Source organism: Pholcus phalangioides, unplaced genomic scaffold (assembly GCF_987345545.1).
Source record: "Pholcus phalangioides strain wild (caught in Gottingen) unplaced genomic scaffold, Ppha-v1.0 ptg000029l_1, whole genome shotgun sequence".
Lineage (NCBI taxonomy): Eukaryota > Metazoa > Arthropoda > Arachnida > Araneae > Pholcidae > Pholcus > Pholcus phalangioides.
The window spans coordinates 2,276,996-2,295,104 of record NW_028301619.1 but is presented as its reverse complement, the minus strand read 5'-3'; the positions used below and the strand labels follow the sequence as shown (position 1 = coordinate 2,295,104).

Genomic DNA, 18,109 nt, shown 5'->3' with positions numbered 1-18,109 from the left:
AAAAAAAATGAAATGATGGAACACTGCAATCAATAATGTAGGGAAGAAAAACAGTTGTCCAGTGTTACCAGTATTTGTTTACCATAAGTGCTGCTCAACCAAATAGGATGTATGGTAGTTAGTATAGTTTTTTTTCATACAGTTATCATTCTACTATCGTTTTCTAAAACCCAGTGTTCCGATGTAATCACATTAAGTGGCATGGACTATTTCCAAGACCATCACAATATTCCTTTTCATAATGCAAAAAGATCACAAGTCAGGAAATGGCTATACACAGTTGAAGCTCATTATGATAACCACACATTTAGAAATGTTCCGTTATGAAAACAAATGCAATGTCCTAAATGTTACTATGTAACATCTGTTCAATCCTCCTATGGGGTGACCAAAATAAAGAAGATAGAAAAATTAACAAACTAATCAATGATCTATTTTTTCATGGATGAATATTTTGTACCCAATCTCATGTGAAAATACTAGTCAATATTTTATAGACTTGTCGTCACTTTAATACCATGAGATGGTGGAGTGGCATGGCGATATAAACATGGTTCTGATGACTTGAAAATCACCTTATTACTTAAATCAACTGACTCCAGAGAAGAGACTCACAATTGTAACACAATTCAGGTTTAATGAACATCAACAACAGATCATTAATTTAACACACGACTTGTCAGCCAACGTATTAATACATATTTAGTACTGTAGCACCAGCACGCATACAAATTAGTGAGCGATATGTGATAAGCCAGGAAGCGATCCCAGCTTGCTACTTATTTTCAGGTTGAGTAACGTCACGCTTACCTTGGATTAATGTACATGTTAAGTCATAATATTATACGAGAGAAAGACTAATTTCTTGCTTAAAATGTGCCACTGAAATTGTATCAAACAGTGATCAACACAACCATGCGTTAATTTTGGAGCACTTGAATATTATGCAATTTATATGGGGGGTCATTATAAATTCATATGTTGATTAAAAGAATATTAGGATGCCAAGAGGCCGAAATGGAACAGATGTAGTAAAATCTCTTATCTTTGGCGACTTTTCTCGACAATTTTCTTTCTAGATTTTTGGTACTTTTTTTCTTAATTGGAAATTTCCTTCGACTTGTAGGTTTGCCATTTCCTTTCCTTTATACTAGCATTTTTTTAAGTGGGCAATATTAACCCCCCACCCCCAATAATAGTTACGGTTGCAATATATAGGCGCTATAGGCTCTTATTAGTTTTCAGAAAGGGGGCGATGAGAAAAAAAATTTAGGATTTATATAGCAAAATTGATTATACAGTGATATATCAGTGATTATACACTGATTTATACAGTAAAATCCCCTCTTGCAGACACTGGCAGGACAAAAAAAATCAGTCCCTAAAAAGGGGGTGACCGTTAATCAAGGGTTTGAAATGTATACTTTTCTTATACAAGAGAAATTATTTGGCCATCTTTATCTCTGCATGTCGCCCCATCTTGAGGCCATTAAGAGCTTATTGCTGAGGTAAGATATGCCCATCAATTGTTAGGGAAAAAACAATTTCAGTCCAAAAAAAATTTTAATTAATATTTTTGCGGTTTTGTATAGCTCAGAACCGTCTCTTTCGACCAAGTAAAACACTTGAAGCAAAAATGCTTTCAGTCCGCTGTAATAAAGGAAGAAAGATACAGCATGGGGGGGGGGGAATGATCTTGAATAGTCACAGCGCACAGATGGAAAAATGATCAGAGTCTACCACATGCACAGTAGAAAATGAATGTGATATGCACAGAAAGCAATGCCAGATTTCTAAAGAAAAACTTTCTTTTCGTCTCCTGAAAAATTTTGTTTTATGGACTGAAACCATTTTCCTCCCAACCCTTCATATGCTATAAGGCAAGCGTGCAGCTGTTCTCAAATACCACTGGTCATGGACCCCCAGAAATCTTTGTGTCTGCCATGGACAGTCAATCTGCTGTTCATACAAAGTACAAAAGACTCGAACTTGAAAAACCTGACAGATACAGTATGAAAGTCTGGATACAAAGTGCAGATGAAGATAAATTTTTAGAGATTGAAAATTCTTGAGAATAATTTTTAGGAAAATATTTGAGAATCATCTCTGGAAAGACTGCTATAACAAATAACTTGAGAATATTATCCAGTTATTTATAGGGCATAATAGTCCTTCTAGAGAAGATTCTCAAGAATATATTTACAATAATGTATACTGTAAATATTTTTTATAAATAACTTGAGAATATTCTAATGGAGGATAATACTGGAGAATATTCTAATGGAGGATAATACTGGAGAATATTCTAATGGAGGATAATACTGGAGAATATTCTCTGGAAGGCAACTTATTTAAAAATACTTGAGAATAGTCTTATTATTCTTCATGAGAATATATATTCTCCAGTTATTTTTTATAGTTGAAAAATTTTCTGTAATGATCTTTTGAAAGATTCTCAAGAATATGCTTGAGGTTACAATAAATAACCACCTTATTTTTACTTGGTAATGAATGTCTCCAAAATTAAAACATAATATATGTTTATATGCTGCATTGTTTAGGAACAATTAAAATATAGGCCTATATATAATAGCATGAATGAATAAATGCCAGAACTTTGCCACTGAACTTATCCCATTACCGAGAGCTCTTCCAGCCCAGCTTCATGGCAGAGTCTGGAACACTTTATTTTGTGTCGAAAAAAAAGATTTTTCGACTGGGTTTTTTTTCCCATTAAGATGGATGAATGTACACATATTAGGATGGAGGTATATTTTAAAATAAATTGGAGCCATCCAATCTGTTATCTTACACTTGTCATATTATATACATAGGATACAAAACAAACAAAATGTGAATCTTATAGTGAAATATAAAATATCCATTGGAGCGAGTCATCTTGCTTAACACCTTATGGGTGAGAAAATGGGTTTGATAACTTGCAGACTAGAAGCCAGCATTATTTTTATTGGGTTGAGTTCACTCAGTCCTGTGGATTTGATGAAAATATACAAAATAGAAATATTGTGTGGGGGAATACATATAATTAGAGATCACTCATGCCATCTCGCCTTATTCGGTGAGCAACACAAATATGACAATATGAGTACGCACGTGTGTTGTGGACATGCATTTAATTAATGAACTTGAATAAAGGAAAGAGAAATACACACATTCACATATATATAACTGCCAGGTAGAGTCGTCTCACGCTAAACCTATTGTGGTGAGCAATGTAGTATTAGTTTAAATGTGGGATTGTCTGGAGAGAGCCTTAGCTTCGATCTTGTTTTGGTTGGCTGGTTATATTTATTAAAGAAAAAAAATGAATATATATGAAATAAAAAGTACATGTAATGGTTATTATGAAACCATTCGTGTCCTCCCACCTAGCATCCCTGCTAGAAGAGCTGAATGGAGGACACTTGTGGTTAACACATTTACATCATTATTACGGGAATGTCATAAAAATTCTTATTTGGGTCCCATTAACACATGCTATATCTTGTACATGTAATGATTATGTATTAGTAGTGGCAGTCGTGTGGATATGATTTTTGTGTTTTTATCTATTTTGGTTTTTTCTTTTTTTTTGCAAAACTTAATAAAAATTTCTTATAAATCTGGTGGACAATTTTTTTTGTTTTTCATTAGCACATATATATATTTGACAAAGGTTGCAATCCTTGCTGCTGTGTTTTTGATTATTTGAATGAACCATTGTTTTCGGAATATTTGTACATGTGTAGATGCTTTGTAAATTTGCACTCTGTGGCATACTGAACTGGAGTACCCAACATACTGCAGGCACATTTGTCTGTTCAGCTGCATTTCCATTCGTGTAGATACATAAGGAATGGGCTGTGTCCTGTTATGAAAATATCCATCTCCCTATTCCAGTTTAGTGGGTTGTATGTGACTCGGGGACAATTTTGTGCACTTTCCTAGCTGTTGTTCCTTGGTCACTAATTTGCCGCCATTTCTGGAGGGTTGCTTGTTTGAGTTGTCGCTTCAGCAGCATTAGTGGGAAAGGGTTATCAAGTTTATTGTCACAGTTGATAACAGCCTTGGCTAGAGAGTTCATCTCTATCTTGGAAACGAGTGTCTCGTTTGGGGCTAGAGAGTTCATCTCTAGCCCCAAACGAGACACTCGTTTCCAAGATTACCTACAAGGGCCTTGGTCCAACCTAGGATAAATTTATATATAATAGCAAATAATGATAAATTATATTTACATTTGTGACAGAGGGAAGCTTTATTTTGTTATTTCCCTGCAAACAAGAGTTAGCAATATGAAAACATCCCCATGCTCAGCGGATACACAACTATTCAACACAGTTATCCAGACTAATTATTCAAATAGCTGGAAATTAGAGACAGGGTGAATAGTGATTTAGCAGAATACCAAATATTTGACTGCTGAATATCAATCTTGAAATTCATCGAAATTATAAATAAAATTGCAGTTTTTAATCAAAAATAAAATTATCAGTAATTTCAAATGATTGGTATTGAATTTTAATCACGCAATTTATTATTTAAATAAATATTAAAAAAATGGTAACTGAAATATTTTTATTGCTATGATACTGACAATCAATTTTAACAATGGCATATCATATTTCAATAGCTGAAAAATGATTTCCTATAGGTTTCTTTGAAAAATTGTTTGATTCGTTCCAGCTTCTGCCCAAAATGAAAAGATAAGTTTTTAAATCAAGGAGCAGTATAAAAAAGGCAAAAACTGACTGAAAGCTAAAATGAACAGCTTCAAAATTAGATAAAAATTTCAGGAAGATGACGGTACTGAAGAGCTTTTTATTTTACACTACATGTGTGTGTGTGTAAGCACACACAACCGACACCAGCTTTAGTCTACTAAAATTGGTATTGGCAAAACCCAGTCAAATTCGTATAGTTGTCTCTATCTATTTGTGATTTGGTCATTTCATTTCTGTGTCTTATGCATGCAGATAGAAAAGATAAGCTCCTAGAATGTCCAGTTTCATGCTAAAAGTTACACTGAAAGAATGCATGCTCTGAAAACAAGAGCTCCCTTTCTTTTCAATGCATTTTCCATTTTGGCTGAATCTTTCATTTTATATGAAATAGTTCAGAGAATTTCAGAAAAAGAAGTATAGACTGTACATCTGAAAAAAGATTCCGGAGTGGATATGAGTTAATCGGGCCCTAGCAACAATAATTCTGATGATTGGTGCGGAAATTCAGCTCTCACGACGTGACTATTTTATGTTAGTGCATGCATTCATATCAAAAATATTCATTAGCTGAATCTGTATTCATTAGATGAGGTAGAAAAATTACAAAAAAAATCTTTGTTAGACGAAAAATTTGTAAGCTGAGATGTTCATAGCTAAGATATCACTGTACTTACAGAATATTTTTTTTCAACAATTGTTACAATTTTACATCTAATTAAGATGTCAACCATCAAGTATTAATGCATCATAAAATTTACGACTTATTTTTCCTCTCTAGATGTTTTTTGCCCGTCAGTAGCTCAATACGTTTCTTGTCTTGGCACATCCTTCAATTAGTGAACTTAAGTAATTCATGCTCACTTCCACGTTATTGCAGTAGGATTCTATTTTCAGTAAATCCCTTTCTGTAAAAGAGGTTATGTCAGTGTGAAGAAAAACATGAAGTTTTTCTTCACACTGACATAATCTCTTTTACAGAAAGGGATTTACACCACACAATAAAATATAATCAGCAAAATTTTAATTTATGCAAAAAATTCCAATTAATATAATTTTTTAAAGTTAGTTTCTCATGGTTAGATTTACAGATATTCAGCCAAATACCTAACCACTATTTGGTCAAACCGAATATATGGCAAAAGGGGTAAATACCAAATAGCAGCAAAATATTAGTCTCATCTCTACTGGAAATTGAATATGCTAGAGTAAAGAAAAAGCAATGATAAAGGCAAATGATGAGAAAAAACTTGGATCTTTGGCATGTTCATGCATAGCAAAATTAGCTAACCCGGCACTTCAAAGTACCAACAGTAGATAAAAATTTTTTGTAAATTTTTTTTAATCGAGCACAACTCAGGTCTATCACCATTACTACCTAGCGAGTTGTGGGCGCAAATTTTGCCCACGCACTCCTAGTGCTTCATAGAATGATCTGGAAAAAGAAAGGAGTGATACGGTAACCCATTTCTCAGGCCTGGCGATGTATCATTGTTAAAAAGTCGCCAAAATTGGCGACAGATTATATTATAGCTGTTCCAAATTTATTCACCATATGGCAACTGCAGAAGGCATGCCACGAGAGAGAATTCTTTTAAAACTATCCAAATACCCAGAAAAATAAGACGTTCTGGAAAGACCAATGTTATAGGAACCCAGCAGAAAACATTGGTGGTTATATGGCGGAAAGAAACACGCATTGGAATGAGTTTGACAAAGTTACAAGAGCTTTCATAACCCCATATATACAGCATGAAGGAATTTCAATAGAAAGAGGAAAATTAAAGTTTGCAGCTCACAATATTAAACTTTTGAAGCAAGAAAATGAAAATAACACATGAAATAAACAACTTGCAAAGAAATACAAGTGATGAAAAATTTGAGTGTATCTTCATTGAGTTTACTGAAGAAAATCACACACACAGTTCTCCATCTTATTTAAAATAAAGGTGATCATAAGAATGGTTCTTTGTAAGTTTTAAATATAATTTTTTAGGAACACTCAATGAGAATATTCTTGCATCACATCTCATTAGAAGCACATGAACTTTTCGGTGTATTTCCAATGTACAGTATACCATTTTGTTGCCGAATTTTTGTATGTGCCAAATCAGTGATACATCTTTCTTCTCTTTCGCCAAAACAATTCTTCCAGTCCTAAAATGCAGATGGCACCACTGCACCCAATTTTTTTTAGAGCTTATTATTCCTATATGGTTTTACTTATTCAGTGGCATTTTTTTATGCTTACATCGCCTTTTCTGTGCTTACATTGCGGAACAGCTTTGGTATAAGGGGCAACTTGGCTATTTTCTGCGACTTTATCTTTTGGCGCCAAACATGTCAGACGGCCCAACGAAAAGTCGTGAAGACCATCAGACACTATGGGCACCGAAAAAAAAATTGCCAGCATAGAAAACAATAAGAACATAATAATTACTAAAATATAATAATTATCAAAACAACATAAGGCATCCAGACACTTTTAAATAAACAAGTCCTTCCTGTTTAAAAAAAATAAAAATACACTAATCAGGCTATATAAATAAAACCTGGACACTGTTTTATATAATAAATCCATATGAATGTCAGTATAAATAAAATTGGAACTGTAGTTTGAATAATAAATTGATCACGGTAATTAGAAAAAGTAATACATATTAAAGGTACAATCTGGTATATTTATATCCAATAATCGCGGAAAAGCATCATCATCATCATCATTTGGCGTCCCATAGGGGAAAAGCTTAGGCAAATTTTGCCCATTGCTCTAGCACCAAGTGGTTCAACATGAGTTGTGGGTCATGTAAGAATGAAGAAAAATATTATTCTGTGGAAATACCCAGAGTTTGGTGACTGCTCCGGGGACGAGAGTTATGGTGTCTATTACCACATTATATTGGGTCTCTGTATGGGACATTAAGGAGAACCGCAACCAGTAAAGCCATGTCAGAAAATTTGAGGCTGCTCCTGTCTGCGGTGCCCTTTTAGAAAAGGAGCAGAGAAGGTCTCAGGGATATGGCTGAGAACTCAACATGAGGTTATTAAATAGTAATGCATGAAAGTTCAAGTTAAAGCAGAATTGAAACTCACCATGAATTCAGGTGTTTAGTGTAATTTAGAAAATTTACCAAGTTGTAAATGCTGGGAGCATTCACAACTTCACTTAGAGTCACCTGATGATCACCGAAGTAGTTCCTTCTCGGGATAGAGAAGGCGGGACATCGTCCCACATAGTGGAGTGGAGTTTCGTCTTCTTCTCCACACGCAGGACAAATAGGTGAATCTGTATAACTACAGTTGTGTAGGTGTTTCGCTAGGTTAGCATGACCAGTGATGATCTGTATAACCTGTCGAATTTGTTTCCTGTTCAATGAGATAAGTTTTTTGGCAATATTCGGATGGGTTCCCAAGGCCAGCTTGGCCTGTCTGCAGTCCTGCCTTGAGTTCCATTGCAGCATGTGTTTGTCTTCTATCCATTGTTTGACATCTCCTTTGATGGTTGACATCGAAACAGGATAGAAAGGTTCAGGACCAGATAGCTTCATGTTCGCTGCCTCTTTGGCTATCTGGTCTGCGAGTTCATTTCCCTGGAAATTTACGTGACCAGGAACCCAGTAAAGGTTGATGTTGTTGCTCAATGCGGCCAAGTTATTCAGCATGTCAGTGCAGTATTTTACACACAGTTGAAACTTGAGGAAGTTGTCAAGAGCCAATAGTGCTGCTTGGCTGTCAGAGAAGATAACAATTTGTTTTCCACGATACCCTTTGGTAATCAGACTTTCAGCCAGTATGGCTATTGCTAATACTTCAGCTTGAAAGACCGTCGACGTTTTGCCTAGATACAAATGTATCTTATGGTAGTCGTGATCCACTCCAAAGATGCGGAAAATTGCTCCAGCCCCAGTATCAATAATCCTAGAGCCATCGGTGTAACACTCAATAACTCCTGTTGAGATGCTATCAATTATGTGAGCAACTTCATTTCTCCTGAGTATGTGGATAGTGAAGCATTTAGTAAAATTTTTTGTTTTGGAACAGGAGTCTTTTGGCATTAGTAGAGAGGGTATCTCCGCTTTTCCCAGTAGACAGCTGTCAAGATGATTCTTGAAAGAAGGTTTGTATCCCATATATGGTCGATTGCACCATGTACCATTTCTTTCCATCCTATACATAGTTTTAAACGCTTCTCCTTGTAGGTACCATCTCAGAGGTGGTATCTTAAGAGTAGTTTCAAGGGCGATGGAGGGAGAGCTGGGTAAGGCTCCCGTGATAAGAATGCAAGCTAGTCTTTGCACTTTTTGCAAGACAGTTTCATAAGAGGTCTTTGATAACACCTGGTGCCATACCACACAACCATAGCTCAGCATTGGGCGTGCAATAGCAGTATAAATCCACTGAGTGGTTTTAGGGTTTAAACCCCAGGCTTTACCAATAATTCTTTTGCACAGCATAAGTATATTAGTGGCCCGTTTAGCTCGTTCATGAATATGGGATTTCCAGGAGAGCTTAGAATACAAGTGACATCCAAGGTATTTCACTCTGTCACATATGGTTAATTCTTGTCCCTTGAGGGTTAAGTTTCCAATTTCCCATTTTCTGTTCCATGTGAAAATCACAATTCTGGTTTTTTCCGTGGAAAATGTTAGTTGGTGTTTGTCACCCCATCTGCTGACAGAGTTTAAAATTTGTTGAGCAAGAATCCTCATTGTGGATAAATCATGCCCTTGAATGAGCACGACTAAGTCGTCTGCATATGCCTGTGTAAACCCTGGTCCTTTCATTATATCAGAGATCAGGGAGCTGAAGACCATGTTCCATAGAAAGGGAGAAAGGATTCCTCCTTGCGGACATCCTCTTCTGATAGCTCTTTCAGCTTGGGCATCAAGAACATGAGCAGTGATTGTTCGGTTCCTGAGCATATGATCAATCCATCTAGTTAACATAGGTGGAATGTTAAAATCTATTAGTGCCTTACATTCGCTGAGTTCCTGATCACCTCTGTCAGAATGGCAGCATGGTGATCCAAGTCATCCACTGTTAAGATCTCATCACAGGGGTTGGCGAGAGTGTTGAGCTGGCTTTCCAGGTTTCTATTAAAAAGATCCCAGTTTGTGTTCTTAAAATTCCGAAAAAAAGTGGGAGTAAATGTTGCTTCGTAGTAGAAGTTTATGAACATATGATCAGATAAGGAGGGTTCATCACTGACCCTCCATCTCTTGATCGTGTTTGCAATATCTATTGAGACCAGGGTCAGATCAATAACTTCTTCCCGATTACATGTATGGAAAGTCGGTGTGTGCCCCTGGTTAGCCCAAACCAGATTGGTTTTCATGAGGAGCTCCAGTAATGTTTCTCCTCTTTGATTTATGTCTGAGCTGCCCCACGCTGTGTGGTGAGCATTGGCATCACATCCAAATATCATACTTATATTGTGATGTTCGCAGTATTCCACCAGTTCACAGAACATTTGCGGAATTTTGAGATCATAGGCCATATAGACTGAGCAGATCATAATAAGGCGATTCTTGTTTAGTCCCTTGCCCTTTATCAGAACTGCAACAACGTCTTCTGATGTGAATTGTGGCAGTGCCCAGGCATGGATACTTTTGACAAGGTATACACATGCTCTTGGATGAAACCCCGTTCCTTTCTTAACGAAGAGTTGGGAGTTGGGTAGACGGCCCATAATCATCCCGTTTCTGACCCATGGTTCTTGAATCAGAGCTACAAAATGATTATGGTTGCGAAAGGAAGCTGCAAGGTTGTAGGATGCAGCCTTGCTATGTTGTAAATTTATCTGCCTAAATAACATTGGCAAGGTATGTTACAAAAATTACTTACCAGTGGGTAAAATAATACCACTCGGTGTATAGGTTTAACCAAGGAGGTTGCAGAGATGTCCTAGGATAGATCAGAGTCAGACCCGGTGTTATACTCCAGGTCCAACGCCACTTCCATCTCTGGGTCATTGTCCTTATTTGCATCTAAGGGTCTGGATGTAGACCCCCGTTTCATCAGCGGGTGCTGACCGTTCTTCTGCCTGTGGAGGTGTTGGCTTCTCAGGCCGTTGAGTAGAAATTGTTGGCCTGTGCTGTCGAGATGGCTCCCTGAATGTGACAGCACTCAAGCCACAATGCACAGTGAAAGATCTAGTGGAAAGCCACTCCACCATCGCTTGCTCCACCCCGATCACCAGGGTATTACCCCCATTTCCCGGGATGACAGCTCGCAGGTGAAGTTGGCCAGACACCAGATCTTCATTGCATTTACTGAGCAGTTTAAGGGATTTGTTAGGATCCCTATCTCCAGGAATCCAGACAAAGAATTTTTTCATTGGTGGTCTATCACCAGGTCCTAGGGCAAGGTACCCGGTATGACCATCAACGTTTGGTGGAGGTGGTAAACCGTTGATTACTGTTTTCAACCACCCCAGGGTGGTCTGGTCTCTGCATATAATGCGAAGACCTTCCTCCCCAAAGATGGTTCGATCAACGTGAGGGTAAATACCCCCAGTGTCCTCCAGCATCTGGTCCTCCACCGAGTTGGTAATGTGAGATACATCAGCTGGAGTCAGTTTCCTTTCTGGATCCTTAGCCTGGACCCTGAGGGTGATGCCTTTCTTGGTAGCCTTGCTGTAGGAAGAGTCCTTGCAAGGCTTCTTGAAATTTGATTCTGGCGTGTCGCCAGGGACTCTTCCACGCTTGCGAGGAATGGCCCCTTTTGTCTGTGAGGCCTCTGCAGTGTCCGATGCAATTCCTGAGGGTCCAGGCGTGATGGCCTTCTCATTCCTTGCATCATCCTCTGCCAAGGTCACATTTGCCAGAGCTTTCTCCAGGTTACGCCTTTCTCTTTGGCGTTTCTTTTTGGTTTTCTTCTTCTCGTTGGCCGAGAGAAGTTGATTTCCCTCTACAGCAGGGTTCCTGGCTTCCGCTTGTGCTTCCACGGGTGTTTCCACACGTGCTTCTGCTGATGCTTCCGCACATGCTTCAGCTCTCGTTTTCACTCTCGCTTCCACCTCTCCTCCTGGTGCAGGGGTTAGATGCTTTGGGGATTGACATCCAGCGTTTTTTTCTCTTTTTTCCTTATTTTCCAAATTCATGGTCAGTTTGTAGAGAGATTGTGCGACCAGTATCCCTGGGTTTCCTCAGAGGGAGATTTCCTAGAGCTGACCCCAGATTCCTTCATGCAGTAGTGGCCTCGGGAGAGCCCCCCGCATCGTCGAGCATTACCCCACCCAGGTGCCACCTGGAAATACAGGACGAGCGGGATTATACACCAGTTGATAGGGCAGCCTCCCCGTTGGCTAGACAGGGTTCGGGCCCTTGTACTACCTGGCGGCCCAGGAAACGCTAAACCCAGTTTTTCACCTGTACCCTCTACTGCAGACATCCTCTGAGACCCCATTCCATCCCCCACAGAGTTCCTCCAGTTCTTCTGATCGCACAAGGGAGAAGCTACCACTTTCTTCGTTCGAGTCTTGTTGCTTTAGCATACAAGATCCCAGGGGGCCCCGATGTGGAGGTGAAGATAAGTGGCTTTGACTGAGCAGGGCCCACCGGACTTCGTTGAAATTACCCGCACCAATCGAGGACTGGATTTAGGGCCAATATCAACTCCATCAGGGTTTTTGACTCATCGTTGTCGAGAAATCCCTGCTAGCCTTCTGCCGCCCCCCCCCCCCCCGCGGAAAAGCATAGTTTAAAAACAAAAAAGCCATTTGAAATTTTAGAAGAGGCGGTGGCTGAGGAGAAACAAGAAACAACTAGTGCCATCTGGATAAGGCCTAGAACAACGACAACCAATTATGTTGGCATTGGCGACTTATCATCAGGAAAATTCGCCAACTTGGCGTGTCCCTTATACCAAAGCTGTTCCGCTTTTTCTGTTCGTTTTTTTTCCTGTGTTATATATGGCTGATCACATCAATTTAATGTATCTATACTGGCTACAATTCGAAGAGCCAAAAAGCGTTATCGACTTCTGGCTTTCCAAAATCCTGGCCTAAGGTTTTCCGGCAATAACCTCATGCCAAAGCGGGTTTGGCGATAAAAAAGGCACCATAGTGCAGTATACCATATATTGGGAATTTACTGAATTTTCTTTCAAAAACTCATGTGCCTTTGTAGGGAATCAAATCACCGGAACAGGTGCTGTATAATCCAGACCGCCAAGGCGCTATAAGTCGCCAAAGCCGGCGCTCTCACTTGTTTTGCCTGGGTTGTCATTGTTATTGTTGAGTTTTTTTTATATTTTTCCCGTTATTGTTGAGTTATTTTTTCCATTATGGTTTTTTTTTTGCTGGCGATTGTTTCTGTCGGCGATAATCGGTCTTAGCGACCTCGTCCGGGCCAATGGACGTGTTTGGCGCCGAAAAAAAAATCGCTAAAATCGCCAATCTCTGGATTATACAGCACCTGTTCCAAATCATCTACCCCCTTGCAAGGTAATGTGTTCATGTGTATATGCCTGGCCTTAACATATTTATATTGTCAGAGTAATGAGTGTTTTGCGCTACACTGGTGCTGTCATTCATGTACTGAAGTAACATACTTACTTCCAGGCATAGGATAACATCTTCACAATCCTTACATTTAATGAACACAGTATCAAGTTCTTCTGTACAATAATGACAGTACTGTCGAGGCATGTATGGAGGAGGGCACCTCTTCTCTGCAACAGAAAGAAAAAAATAACTTGATATATCTAAAATTTAACCGAGTAGTTTTAAACAAAGTTCTGGAAATATTTAAAAAAACTTACTGTATTTTCTACCTTTCTTTCGAGGCATAGCTATATGTCATTCGAAGCCAACCGCTTCAAATTCAAATCAATGCAATGCAAGCAATGCAATCCAAGTGAGATTCTTTTAAAGCAATTTGTTTGCGAGCAACTTCACTTCAAATTATACAGGGTGATAAGTTAATTGGACTTAAGGTCCATGGAGTATTTTTATTTATAGTAAGCTTACCATATTCATGCAAGAAAATACGGTAATTGAACTTCAAAAATACGGAAACATACGGGACATTCAGGATTCGACGTTCAGCCCATGGGCGCATTGACGTACGCAAAAGGGGTTTTGGGGTTCTAATCCCCTTGAGCCAAGATTATAGTGTTATTTTGCAGGAAAAAAAGTAAACCCCCCCTCAAAAGGAAAAACATCTGAAAACCCCCCTCGAGAAAATTCTGCGTACGCCTATGCGTGAGCGTACCCAGCGAGGGGCAGAGGGGAGCAGCTGCCCCCTAGAAGAGAAATTAAAGCGTAGTAATTGGTACACACAGCACAGACGTATCAATTTACGTCCTTGGTGAAGCCACGATACGGGAAGGACGCTTGAGTACTCGCTGCGATAAAAACCGGTTATCCTTTGTTGAAAGAAAAATTTCCTTTCTGTTTTTTGTCTGAATCGTCTTTATTCAAATTTTTCTTTTGCGGTTTTTTTTCTCTGTCTCCTCCCCCCCCCCCCATTTCGTTTGCTCTCAACTAGGAATTTATTTTTATGACCGATAGGAAATGTGGTGAAACATGAAGAAATACAAACACAGAAGTGGATGACCCATGTGTTTTCCAAACCAATCATTCAAAAAAAAAAAAGCTGACTTTCTTGGATTTTCTACGTTTCATACTATGTAAGTTCCGATCAGGGGCGGTCTTAGGGCAGTGCGACCGGTGCAGTTGCACCAGGCGCGAAAGGAGAAGGGGCGCCGAAACGCGTTAAATATACATTACTGGAAAGATATCTTTAACATACTTATTTAAAAAAATAACTATAAAACATACATGAAAAATGACCGAGATGAGAAAAATTGGAGGTTTGTGTGTACATAATATTACGGTAATTTTTCGAAAATAAAAAAAAAATCGATTGGCAGTGCACACTGCAGTACATACAGTACATAGCGATTTCGGTCAGCTAAAAATACACGCTCTCTCTCTCTCGAGCTCTTTTCGTTCACCCCTGCGGGAGATTTTGAGGGGAGACGCTATTTCTTTCACTTTTGTTGTGCAGTAAAAAGTAAAAATAATGGAGGATTTTTAATTTTTCTACTAACACCTAATTTTTCTACTAACGAGAGCCAAAGTGTTTTCCTGTGTTGTGAAGAATATTACAAGAATTGAAGGTGTCTTCTGATGTGGGAAAGATTTTGGGCCAGAGGCCTTTCATGCCTCTTTTCCCCCGACTTGTATTACTTTTATTAAAAACGAAGAATCGAATCGCCAATACAGTACAGTATTTCGAAAAAAAATATTGAATAAATATAAAAAAAACCAATGAATGAATTAAAACCTATGATTTGCTGACTATTTTAAATAGGGACCCTGCACTTGGGCCTCGTTTCTACCTGTCACGCGAGGAGAAAGAAAAATGTGCTCACACAAGAAAACCCATGCACTTTGGCGCCCTCGATCACTGGCCAACTCCCGACTCACCAAACTTTCCTATTAGTTCAACCAGGGGCAGCTCGGTGGGTGTGCTCTAGAAGGGCGTCTAATCCGAAGTGAAAGGGCAAAAAAAAAGGAAATATTATTTGTGCCCGCTGTAAGAGGGGCACCTAGTCTGAGGTAGACAGGGTGGAAAAAAAGTTAGAAGAAATGATTTCTGCCCCCCTCTAGTAGAAGCACCAAGTCCGGCGTAAAAGATGAAAGAAAGTACAGAAAATTATTTCTTCTCGCTTTAGGAGGGGCGTCATATCCAAAGTGGAAACGCAGAAAAAAAATTAGGAAAACTTATTTGTGCCCTCTCTGGGAGGGGCGTTAAGTCCGAAGTAAAAGAGCGAAAAAATGGGAAAATGATTTCTGCCAGCTCTAGAAGGAGCGCCAAAGTAAAAGGGCAAAAAGAAAATTCGACATGATGTGTTATGACATAAAATATCGCTGTTCCTTTGAGCGCATCAAAACGAAGCGATTAAAACAAAAGTTATTTTTTCTAATTGGGGAGATCAGGGGCCCAAAAATAAGTCCCGCTAGGGTAGAGATTTTGTCTAGAGCCGCCCCTGAGTGCAATGTGTGTGTGTGTCGAAAATTGTAACAAACCGTACAAACACAACTGAATATTTTTCCGGAGTTTCATCGATCTTGTTCTAGATAACCGGTGAGTAACGGTAAAGCCTCCTATGAGGCTGGAGCCTTAAAGGAGCTTGGCTCCTAGACAGTATGGCCTTGGTAAGGTGTGGCCACAACGGGACTCTAAAAAGACATCTTTTCCCTTTCAAGAAACTAATGAGGAACGTATGTTGGAAATTCAATTTGATTTTTTTTTAAACAGCTTTGCAAACCATATTCCACAATCATGACCCCCACCCTCCAATTCTGTTTTTGAAACTAAAAAAAAGTTTGAGGTGCAAAATATGTATTGCTTTATTCCATTGGTATCGTTGTCCCTAAGATATGCTTCACAGCATTGTTTTGCACCTTGGTAAGGTACTAGGTGTAAGCAGGGCCGCAACTAGATACTTGGTCACCCGGGGCAAGCGCGCATTTTGACGCCCCCTTGTAATGTTGAAGGAGAGGCTTCAGAATGAAATTTGCGCCCCCTCGGGTCTAGCGCCCGGGTCACGAGACCCGCCTGCTCCCCCCCCCCCTAGTTGCGGCTCTGGGTGTAAGAGCGATGATATGTCTAACCAAATAGATTTATTAATTAAATAGTGTGCCAGTTTCTTGAAACATGCAATTTTTCCACTGTTATACATTATTTGGGAATACGAATCATAGTGTGAACTTAATCGAGCTGCCTGTAACTGTAAGGTAAGCTTATATATTAATTACGATTTGAGGCACAGTGGGAAACATTTGGGAAACATATTGGATACAAAACATATTGGAAAATATTTGGATTGGCACCGCGAAACCAGAAAAAAAGTTCTGGAACTGAAAGTTTGGAAAAATAACATCTGAAAGAGAGAAATGCGAGATTTTCTAGGAGCAGATTGAGTGGTCTATTGTTGCCATTAAAAGATGTAGGAAGAACAGTTGGAAGTTACGATTAGCTGAGCAAATTCGAAATAATAGAACCATAGATCGAACTCTTTTTTCAGAGCAGTTCGCTCTGTACAAGTCTCACAAACATCAATCGTCTCAGTAAGTTTGATAAATTTCGCAACATTTATCACTTTTACCGGAGATTATGCATAATCCTTTTAGACCCTGTATGCACAAACGTGCGGGATGCTTCTGTTCACTTTAGATATTCTTTTTTTAACATCAGGGATGTTCAGCCCAAACTTCAAGAATTGTTTGTTATGGTTGAAATTAAAGTCGAAGTCCCTGAGGTTAAAAAAAAATCTACAGAGAAAAAAAAACAACCCCTTCCCAGTGCCGTCTTAACACATGGGCCCACCCGGGAGCGGCCCGGAAGCCTCAAGAGTAGAGGGGCCTTACGAAAATGAGATCTAGTTAAAATTTTCTAGAACTTATTAGGTAGGGCCTCAGAAAAACCATTTGGCCCGGGGGCCCCATGATGCTCTTAAGACGGCCCTGCCCCTTCCCAGGGCCGTAGCGTGCTTTCTCGGGAGCAGTCTTTTCTTGGAGTCTCCTTGAAATTGTTATGCTCAGAAAAAGGAGGAGTTACAAGCGCCCCCCCCCCTCCCATTTGGCTCGGGGCATCACACAAGTTGCTTCAGAATAGTTACGGGCCTGCCCAAGTTGCAGGGCCCGGTGCTTTAGCTGGTGTTTGCCTGTCCCTTCTGTTTCTTAGTACTGGGTCTGAAAGGAATAATTTCAAATGAAGTTCATGGGTCTTATAAATATGAAAGAAATCATACATAATTTCACTTTAATTTAACCACTTTTATTATCAGCTTTGCCCGTACGTGATGCGTGCACTACATGAATTTTACCATAAAATTCAATTAAAATAAGTATGATGAAGATGAGTATCCTGCATAAATGTGTGACTTTAGCTTTTTTAATGTTTTTAAATCTCATAATTAAATCAAAAAAGTTGGGGTTTTATGCTTGTTTACTAGTTAAATAGCAGTAATACCATTCTCTGTAGAAGAAGTTTTTTCGACTTCTTCTTCCCTTAATATCCAACCAAGATGGGGGGGGGGGAGCGATGGGGACGATCACCTCACCTAGAGTCTGGTAATGTGGTAGAATGAATCTGTCCCGCATGACTACTGCTTTTGCACCAGGCGCCACTAGGTCTAAGACCGGCCCTGGTTCCGATTGATAACAAGTTTCCGAAGTCGAAACCAAAAGTCTTCAGCCAGGCATTATCCGAAAGCGTTCGATCATCGAAAGATCTACAGGCTGTGAAATACACAGCAAAGAGCGACCCAATAATCGAAACAACGAACATTAATACAGCAAGTGACCTTCTAGACTCGAAATCAATCATGGGTATTGCAGTTAAACCAAAATTCATGCTGGAGGAATTGTCATCAAG

General features: G+C 39.2%; 1 protein-coding gene across 3 annotated transcripts in view; it reads right to left on the bottom strand.

Moving 5' to 3' along the window:
- The window catches only part of LOC149067575 (transcriptional adapter 2-beta-like), a 122,769-nt gene extending 109,142 nt beyond the window's left edge, over window positions 1-13,627 (bottom strand). For 2 of the 3 annotated variants that reach the window (XM_089252563.1, XM_089252565.1), the window contains exons 1-2: window positions 13,482-13,622; window positions 13,276-13,391 (exon numbers count right to left, since the gene is read on the bottom strand). In XM_089252563.1, the coding sequence (XP_089108689.1) occupies window positions 13,276-13,391; window positions 13,482-13,509 (144 nt within the window). In that variant the 5' untranslated portion in view covers window positions 13,510-13,622. Of the gene's footprint in view, window positions 1-13,275; window positions 13,392-13,481 lie in introns of all 3 variants that reach the window. The other variant, XM_089252564.1, reaches the window with a different exon arrangement.
- Window positions 13,628-18,109: the final 4,482 nt, after the last annotated feature.